Genomic DNA, 10,553 nt, shown 5'->3' on the forward strand with positions numbered 1-10,553 from the left:
ATAGAAAAATTCGTGGATCCCATTGTTTGTCTTTCAATCCCTGTTTCCTTCTTTTTTTTTTCCTTTTTTTTTTTTGCATATGTACTTATCTAGCTTCATCATTAGTATTGGTGTTCTTATTTATCCCACAATGAAATGCATTAACCAATTAATAGAAGTACTAGCTGTCTGGCTGTATTGCTCCCTTAGGAATTAAATGTATTTTTATGCTATCTTTTTTATTTGCTTATGCGAAGATTATTTGTTGGACATTAGCTACTCATGTTACTTTAATGAGCAAGGAGATTCTAGCAAAGTTGAGAGATTTGGGCAGGTCAGGTCTTGGTGTCTGTGTTGTGTCATTTGGGCATGTCGTTATGTTTCCATCCTACATTTTAGTCAGTCAAGTCAGAAAACACGTGATCAATAACAGTGGATCTTAATTTGTGAATATCATTATAACTGTATGGAAATGTTAGATCTAAAATTTCTTATACATAGTAGAATAGGCATGCAAGAAATCTTAATCTGTGAATATCATTGGCCACTGAATGCATATACTTTCACATAAACCAAATGAGAATTCTTCTCTAAAAATTGAATTTTTTTAAAGGCATGGAACTCAACAGAAATTAAACTAGAATTCTAAAAACTCAACAAAAACTAAATTGGAATTCTAAAAACTCAACCAAAATGTTTCAAAGAGAAAAGGCCATTAACAAAATGAAAATGAGTATTATCAAGTGTTTGCCTCACCGTCATCTCATGCACATGCCAGTCCTCCTAAGATAATCTGAAGTCCTTTGATGAACGAACTCCATCCCATGTCCATTATAGGTAATGCACCCTGATGTTTGTAAACATTTCAACGGCAGTAACAAGTCACACAGTTTTTTCTTTTCTTTTAAGAGAACAACCGTGAAACAAATTTGACATGGTTGTTGCTGCCAAACAGGGATATGAGGTGCTGGACAGAGTTCCATGAAAAATCCAAATTAATCGGCAAAAAGTTTTTGAATAGGTAAGCTGGGCTTGAATCAGAGACCTAATACCTCTCCACAATCCACACAAACATTTAAATGTAGCACAAATGCGTATGGGGACATCATAGCTATACAAAAAGGTAAGAGCATCACGCTGATCCATTCATTAGCTGGGCCACACATGTAAGATTGCTGATTTTTTTAAACAGATAATTGTTTTTGTGCGTGTGGCTGCCAGATGAATGAACCTACCTAACTTTTATCCCAGCTGATCTTCACAAATGGATCCAACCTGATTCACAGCTCAAATCTCCCACAAGCGCTTAGAAAATATCATCCAAACAAAACATCTCTATAAGCCTTGTAGTCACATGAGAACTAGTTTGACAAAACAGAAGATAAACTTATAGATGTTGTTGTGGATACCATCAAAAGTCAAACATTATTCATACTATTGACCTCTACCCTTAAAGAAACAACTCCAATGAAAAGCGGATCATTCATCATCATCAACATGGGCAGGGGATATAGAGTTGCTGAACCTGAACAGAACATAATAAAGTATAAATGAAAATCAGTAAAAGAGCACACATATGCAATGCCAAGCATCTACATTGTAAGCAACTATGGCACTCCTTATCCAGTTAATAAACTGTGACAAAAGTTTTTTAGGCATCAACCAAAACATGGCCTTAGGATCTGCTGGTCTAGGACATTATGTAGCACCTCTCACCCAAGCTTGGCCCTAAATCAGTGAGCCGAGGCTCAAGACCACATATTTCCTCTTTGCTTGCAGCAATTTTTCATAACATTCATGTTTTATTGTCATTGGTCATCTGACCCAATGCCTGATTCCTACTTGCTGTAGCTTGGTGGTCATTGGTTGGATCCTTGTCGCGGTCACATTTGTCTTGTGTGGTGTATTTCTTCTTCTCCACAAGTAAGTGATATTGGGTTATGCTAATTATCTATACTTCTTCTCCCCATATTTGAGTCACTTTTGTAGATAGGATTGTTGTCAAAATGCAAACTTGCTCTTTACTTTACCAAGAAACTTCAAATGACATTTGTGTGTATGGTGCATTTATCAGTACACAAATTCCTTGATTAGAGATAGATAAGAAGGAAGTTTTAATGTGAACTGTGATGATGATTGATTTTATTCAAAGTCTGCTTGGTAGTAAGCTTTAATGTTTTAAAACTCCAAATTCTCCAATATATTTCTCTAATTAAATCATCCATCTTCAACAATGAAAGAGATGAAAAGGGGATATTTGTAAACAGCAAACCAAACCATTTACACAAAATGAAAAAGCAGGGCAGACAAACAAAATACATAAGACAATCTAATAGCCCGTCTCTACAAGCCTTACCTAGTACAAAGTTTCAGTCCATGTAAAACAGCAAACCCAACAAAGAAAAAGAAAGGAAAAGAAAAAATAGAAATAGGGCTACCAAAGACAGTCAAACTTAAAACCCTTTCTAGGGCTTCAACTCTAGAGGGATTTGTTTATTATTTTTAAATGACTATGCAAGTCATCCAAGCGTACAGCAGGTGGGCCCCACAATGCTCCAACTCCACTTTTTAGAAGAAAAATAGACAATCTTGGCATTTATAGTTTATTCAGAGTTGTTATATATGAGAATGAAGTTGCTAATAGTGATAACCATATGATGTGTGCTTTGTATGTTTATTGAGTTGACTTATATTGCAAGGTCATATCAAAATTTATGCAAATCCAGTGCTCACGTGAGTCACAATAGGAAAATACAAATTTGGGCAGTATGCTTTATATGTATTACATTTTTTTTCCTTAAATTATTATTGTGACTTGTTAGTTTATAATTGTGACTTGTGATTGTGATTTGTAAGTTAGATAATTAGTTACCCGTTTGAAGATTTCTATGTGGCCATACATAGATATGGTGTGTTTTTTGTGGCATAGAAATCGCTCAAATTGTCCCATTTTGGACAGTTCAAGGTTAGATGGATAATATGCTTTCATATAATCTATTTAAATGTTCATGCCTGATCCGCAGTCCATCTTCTCGTTTCTCTCTGGATATGTTTCTTCCGTTCCATATCTAATGCCAAATATCTTTACATTGCTTTAGATATTTGGCATCGGAATGTAACGTAAGATCAACTTATCTGGAGAGGCATGGGGAGATGCTGCCGGATTTTCGGCGTGAACATTTAAATGGGAATATAAAAGTATCACAATCTATCCAACCTTGGATGGGTAACTAATTTAGGATTTAATTGAGCGGTGGTCCCTATAAGGTAGGAACCACTGTTATGACCATGACGAAGCTGTCCATTTCATATAGATAGCAATATGGGTGGTCTGGCCATTTAGACAGGCCCATGTTTATGTATTATCTCGAAATTGATGGAGCCGACTCGGATGTGCGTTGGAGCTATCCGGATGTTGAGCGGGGGTCCCTGGAAGGTGAGAACCGCTGTTATGACCATTTAAGGTTGGATAGATTAGAATGCTTTCGGTGTGGGCATTTAAATGGGAACATGAAAGCATTACAATAGATCCGATCTTGGTTGGGTGACTAATTTAGTCAATTTGTTAGAGATACCATTAGATATTCTATTGGATGTCTAAATCTTTGACAATAGTGAATCATCAAGTGAGTCATTCTAGCTAATCTTTCGTAGGAAGCTTTGTCGGGCCCACATTGTATTTCCACCAACTTGTCTTTCGAAGTGGCTGAGGAACATAGTGATGGATAAGAGTTGGATTCGTATGTCAAGGTACCTCAATAACTTTTAGCTGTTATGGCCCATTGGTTAAGATGCATTTTTTTTAACATGTCCTCCAATTTCATTGGATGGTTTGGGGTGAGCAACGAATACTTAAGTGGAGCTGTGAAATTCCTAGATTTTGGGTTTGCAAATGCAAGCAATAGAAGGAGGATCCTATGTCCATGTAAGAAATGCAACAACAACTACTGGGTGTCTCGACAAGGAACATACGATCATATTGTGTGTGATGGATTTAATACGAGTTACACCCATTGGCGTTTTCATGGAGAAGCTACATCTTCTTTTATGCCTACTACTACAAATGTTTAAGGTGCTCCGGATCTATGCGACGATATGCACGGATTGTTGGAAGATGCATTTTTTTCCCTTCTTGTAGTGTAGATGCATTTTCATCAGGACTACTTGGCAGTAAGAGAGGAGGATGTAAGTTCTCGAAACCTTAAATTAATCTTGAATCATTTATATCTTTATCGCTTCATTTATATGTTGTCGTAAGGGTCAACTTGTAACTCCTCAAAAACCCGCTTTACGGTAAGATATTACGGTGCATGACGGTTCCCAGTAGGTTAAGATTTATGACTCTTCTAATAATTTCAGGTATGTTTAAATTGACACTTCAGTTTACAGAGTTGGTTTGTTGAGGTGTCAATATATTTTTATTTTACATTAAAGGAAAGGTTTTTAATTTTAATTTTTATCTTTATCATGACACCCATACCGCAGTCCTTAAAACTCTTGGTTCCAAAGGTCCATTACTTAGTTTATGTTCACTTGTACAATGTACATGCATGGTGTGCCAGTGCCACCCTAATGAACAACTAGGATCTTCTACAGTGTGCCATTGTGGAACATGTGCCCTGCTTGAGTTGCTTTCGGAAGGCTTTGAGCAGGGTTTGCAGCTGTACAATAGTCTGTCTACTTTGATTGCTTGTCCTCATTACAAATGGCTATCTTCATTTGCATTGAGTGTATGTTTATCTTTTTCAGGTGAATAAGCTTGGAACTGGTGGTGATTTACCTTATAGGATGGTTGTGCACCCAGGAGGAGAAGGCCTTATATGTTCCTTCCCCAAAAGTTGCAGGTTATTTGTTTCTTTACTTTGATACGAGGAAATTTATTTAGGAAAATAATTTACCAGTTGGACATACATGAATGGACCTGGGTCTACTCAACAGTTTGGCACCATTCGTGTTGATATTTAATCAAGCAAAAAAAGGAATAAGGATTCTTTTTTCAAAACCCAAAAATTGGGGTTGGGGCTTGGGTGCCTTTTCTGACATTTATGTCAAACGCATGGTTTGGTTGCCAGATAAAAAACTTTTGAACTTTTACATAAATATTCCTTCTTTTTTTTTCTTTTTTTTTTTCTTTTTTTTTGATTGGTACTGCTTTTCAAGTTCCACTTCGCCTCTTGCCAAAATAATACTTCAATTCGATTAGGCATAGGCAGATTTTTCTTTTATCTTGTCATTTGTACTTACATAAAACATAGGCATGAAAATATACCTGCATGTTCTTACCATGTGATTGATGTGGTGCTGAAGGGGGAAAACAGAAGCCTTCTTCATTCACCTTCCATTTTCCGTGTTACCTCTAGCACCAACCATATTAACTATCCTTACTGACCACAATCAGTTGCTATATCCAAAAGCCACCTTAATCTTTTTTAGAACATGCATACTCTCAATCGATTATATAGCACATATGCATCGATGTATGCTCTATTCCTTGCTAAATGTGCACGTATGAGGTGGGACCTGATATTACCATTCTCCAGTTCATCATCTTGCTATTTTTTATACTTCAAGCCTTGCACTTCAAACTAGGGTCTAAAGCTGTATTTCACTTTAAGAAACTCCGAATGGAGGATGTTTCATATGTCGTGACAATTTTTTCATTCATTTACTATTGATTTAAAAATCTCCCTTTTTTCAAAATTCCATTTGAGCAACTTTGCAGTTCTATTTTATTTTATTTTCTTTCTTTCTTTCTTTCTTCTTCTTCTTTTTTAAACTTCCGTGTGAATTTTTCTACACATCTGACCTTTTGGAGTATTGCAGTGTCAGGAACTTTTTGCCGGTTGCAACTAGTCACTTGTGTTTTGCGTTTGAGCGACAATGAGTGTGCCAGTTGCACCTATTTTGTCGTCTTTCTTTTTTTTTTTTTTTTTTTTTTTTTTTTTACTAATGTTAGTTTTGGTCTATGCCGGAGTGCTACTGCATGTGTTTCCCTAAATTAATTATTTCTGTGGAAGGGGTATCATGGCTATGCAGTGGGACATGCCTTAAAGTGAAAGAAGAGTTTTGAGTTTCACCTTCAAACTTTGTTTTACATATCTATACTTTCTGATTTCATCAACTAAAGAAGTCAGCATCCAGATTACTATTTTGTTTGTATCATTTTTTAGAGAAGATATTTGAATTTCAATTCTAAACTTTATGCATTTATAGTTTCACACTTGTTATTTTAGGAACATGTTTTAAAAAATAAAAGGCCATTTTCATGACAATCTTACAAGATCAAATTGTAGTATCTTGATCCTAATAGTATGAAACCCCTCAAAGAAAAAGTATATGCACAATATGAACACTTTTTTCAGTTCCAACAAGTGGGGCTCATGGTTAAATGATCTCTTCTTATGTGCACAATTCTAATTGTTATATTATCATTATAAACATGACTATTAAATGAGGTACTGTCTATTTTGATTTCTCAATCATGTTCAAATCTTGTGCTTTGATCTAGCAAAACATGAGTTTCTAGCCTCCTATGCTTGAAAGGAAGAAAATACAGGAAAAACTAAAAAGTGGGAAAAGGTGATTTTTTTTTTTTTTAAATGACCTCTTATAGGCATATATGCTGCATTGGTCGTTGTGGCTACTGATTTTTTAGGGGACCCCCATTTCACCCCTGTATCTTATTGGGGTAAGCTGATATGGATTCAACACTGCCGTATCAGCTGATGTGAAACTGATTTTCTGAACCCCACTCAGCAGGCTATGCATTTACCGTGGCTACGGTACCAATGGCTACAGTCGTACTGTGGGGCTAGTCATTTTTAGCTACAGATTTTATCCACAGCTTTTGACCATTTTTGCAACAAAAACTAACGATTTAGCGGCGTCCAGCACAGCCGTCAGTAAAGGTCCTGGCCGCTGGTAAAGCCTTTACCGACCGAGGCTTTACCGGCTGGTAGCTAACCGCAGGCAAAGGTTTTGCCGACGGTTTTGACCGCCGGTAAAGGCCAGTTTTCTTGTAGTGTTGAGAGGAGGTTAGGTTTGTAGGGACTGTAGAGGGAATTTTCTCTTTACTTTTTCCTTGGTTACAGGCTGGATTCCAACTCAAGATCTGAGAATAAGGCGCTGGTTGACAGTCTTTTTCGTTGTGTGGAGAGTAGCTTCTCTAGAGTTATTGTGGAAAGCTACTAGAAGTCCTCTGTTGAATTGATTAACTAGAGTTAAGTAAGAACTTAATAAGCAAAGGGATCCGACAACAAGTTCATGAATATTTAACCTACTCCTAAGTGCATACTGCAGCAGCAATGTATTGGAGAGTAACAAGGCTAAACTAATCTAATATCTCTGAACTTGCAACAGCATGGCTAGACAAAAGTGGAGTGACTAAATCTAAAACTACTAAAGGTCTATGGAGGACAAATGATAAAGCAATGTAGAGTTGTAGAGAGATTGATTGTTTGTAGTAAGGGCCTGCAACTTTTTTACGAGTGCTACTTTTATAGGCTTTTGAGAGGCAGTGGCTACGCACAAGCCTTGTGATTTTCCTCGTGAATCTTTCAATTGCACAACAGCCATATCCTTATAGAATTTGAAATCCTTATTATATCATGTGTCCTTATATGTGATTTATTTCTAATTTTGGATAACTTTCTATTATTTGATCCTAATTCTTTGTTGACTCTGAGGTGGTATCGGACCTCCCTAGGAAAATTTCCTCTTTTTTTTTTTCAAGTAAATTCGGGATGAGCATTCTGTTCATATGTTGGATTACGAAGAATCTGTCATCGACAGGTCTTTGAAAACTTCCTTAGTATGCTAGGAGTCACATGCATCATGTGTATATCAATCACATGCCATGTGAATGATGCCTGTCCCTTTTCTGATGTAGACATCCATACAGCTCTGACTGGGGCTCATTTTAGTAGGCTTTGTGTTACTTAGAGATGAGTGCTAACCGTCTCTCTTTTCCTTACATCATTCGTACAAGTGTGCCGACACATGATGACTTCTCATTGGACAATGTGGATTACACCAACTCAACTGAAAACACTTCTAAGTAGAGAAAAGAAGAGGAAGAATATTCTCATTTTCTTGCTTCTATTGAGATTGGGTTTTATTGATGCTTGAGATACTCCCAGAACACCCAATCTTAGAGGATTTTTCAAAATCCATGCTAGGCTGCTCACTAGGTTTGGATTCCTCGACAAGAGAGGCTCCACAGTGGATTCAACACCCCCCTCTTACATCACTCACCTTGTGGACCCCTTCATGGATGCACACTTGAGCTCAAACAATGAAATCAATACTTCATAGTGAGTTAGCGAGATAGTGTCCTAGGGGCCATTTGTTGGGAAGACCCTTCTTGTCTTTAAAGGTAGTTTTAAGTGTTATTGCTTTTATGGTCAGAACTAAGGAGGATCTCGGCTCTCCCTTAAGGACCTTGGTTAGTGAGTGGAGATTTCAACTCCACAGTGAGCATTGACGAAAGGCTTGGGGGTGTCCATGACTGAGTTCAGTGAGTCCATCAATGACTCTTGTCTCATCGATGCAGGATACACTGGCTCCATTTTCACTTGGTGCAACAACAGATCGGGTAGGGGGCGAAGATGGGTCAGACTTGATAGAATGCTTGTAAATGCTAGGTGGTTGACCTCGCTCCCTAAGTTCAAAGTCGACCACCTATCAACGGCCTATTCGGACCACTCCCCAATCATCATGAGTTTTACGGATGACACAGCCAATTTCCCCCAGCCTTTCCTCTTTCAACGTATGTGGACCACCCATGAAGACCTCAAGAGGCTTGTAAGGGAAGCCTGGAAAACTGAGGTGGTAGCTGCCCCAATGTTCAAAGTCTTCATCAAGATGAAGCTTCTAAAGAGGACCCTTAAAGAATGGAACAGATCAATTTTTGGTGATGTGCACTATAATGTGCAAAAGGCAAAGGACAAGCTATCTAGAGCTGAAACGTCCCTCCTTTCCTCCAACTCTGAAGCTGATTTGGTGCAACTAAAATTAACCCAAGAGAGTCTCAAGTTAGCCCAACTTCAGGAAGAACTTTTTTGGAAGCAGAAGTCAAGGATAAGATGGTTTCATGAAGGGGACAGGAATACCAAGTTCTTCCATGATTCGGTGAAGGACAAAAGCAGAAGATTGGGAATTGCAAGGATCAAAACTCCCTCGGGAGAGATCCTCGAAACTCGAGAAGGCAATGGAAGGGTGGCAGAGGTCTACTTTAAGGACCTCTTTTCTGCTCAAGATAGGACAAATAATGAGGCCCTCCTATCGTGCATCCCATCCATTGTCTCCGAGCAGATGAATACGGACCTAATGAGGCCTTTAATGATTGATGAGGTGAAAGCTGCGACTTTATCCATTCCGATAGATAGCGCTCCCGGACCTGACAAATTTGGAGGAGCTTTTTTCTCCTCATGTTGGGATATCATTGGCAACGATATATACGAGGCGGTGACGGATTTTTTCTCCGGTGGTCCCTTGCCCAGAGCCTTCCAATGCACCCACATTTGCCTTATTCCAAAGAAGCCTAACTCAGAAACTATGGCTGATTACCATCCCATCAGCCTATGTAATGCCATTATGAAGATTTTCTCGAAGATTGTTGCTTCTAGAATGGCTTCTATCCTGCCGTCAATAATCTCTGAAGAACAAGGGGCTTTTGTTAAGGGGAGATATATTGCGGAGAACATCTCAATTGCGAGGGAAGTGGCCCACGACTTGGACTGAAAAGTTTTTGGAGGAAACATGATACTCGAGTTAGACATGGAAAAGGCCTATGATCGGGTTGAATGGTCATTCCTTGCCCAGGCGCTTGGTAGATTTGGTTTTGACCAACGATGGATTCTTCAAGCTCAACGGTGTTGGATGGGCACCTGGTTCTCGATTCTTATCAACGGCAGGCCCTCCAGTTTCTTCCCTTCATCAAGAGGCTTAAGACAAGGCGACCCCCTCTCTCCCTCCTCGTTTATTCTAGCAGCGAAAGTGCTAAGCCGGGGATTCCACAACCTATTCCTATCTGGAGCTTGTCAGCCTTTCAAACTCCATCAAAACAGCCCTATTCTAACGCATTTATTTTTTGCAGATGACGTGATTCTCTTCTTGAATACCAGGTTAGCAACTGTGCGCACCGTCATGAAGTTCATAGGCGATTATGAAGCTCTGTTTGGTCAAAAGGTGAATGCTACCAAATCTTCTTTCATTCTTTCTAAGAAGACGTTGCCATTAAAAGCCCATCGAATTGCGAATATGACAGGTTTCGGGCACGCCAACCTGCCTTGCACCTATTTGGGAATTCCTCTAACCAGAGGGAAAATTCGGGCCCCTCTCATGATGCCGCTAGTTCAAAAAGTTTTGGCTAATTTGGAGGGCTAGAAAACAAAAATCCTCAACCCAACCGCTAGACTGACTCTCATTAAACACGTCCTCTCAAGCATCCCAATCCATGTCCTGTCGACAGTGAATATCCCTAAAGCAACATGCAAGCTGCTTGAATCTGGCCTGGCAAATTTTTTCTGGGGGACTGCGGAGGGAAAGAAGAAGAAGCACTGGTTGAAGTGGTC

At 38.8% G+C, this 10,553-nt stretch overlaps 1 protein-coding gene across 1 annotated transcript; it reads left to right on the top strand.

The window, feature by feature from the left end:
* The first annotated feature begins 8,481 nt into the window (after window positions 1-8,481).
* Window positions 8,482-9,720, top strand: LOC131236212 (uncharacterized). The gene has a single exon (XM_058233348.1). The coding sequence runs from the start codon at window positions 8,482-8,484 to the stop codon at window positions 9,718-9,720; it is 1,239 nt and encodes a 412-aa protein (XP_058089331.1).
* Window positions 9,721-10,553: the final 833 nt, after the last annotated feature.

Source organism: Magnolia sinica, unplaced genomic scaffold (assembly GCF_029962835.1).
Source record: "Magnolia sinica isolate HGM2019 unplaced genomic scaffold, MsV1 ctg293, whole genome shotgun sequence".
NCBI lineage: Eukaryota > Viridiplantae > Streptophyta > Magnoliopsida > Magnoliales > Magnoliaceae > Magnolia > Magnolia sinica.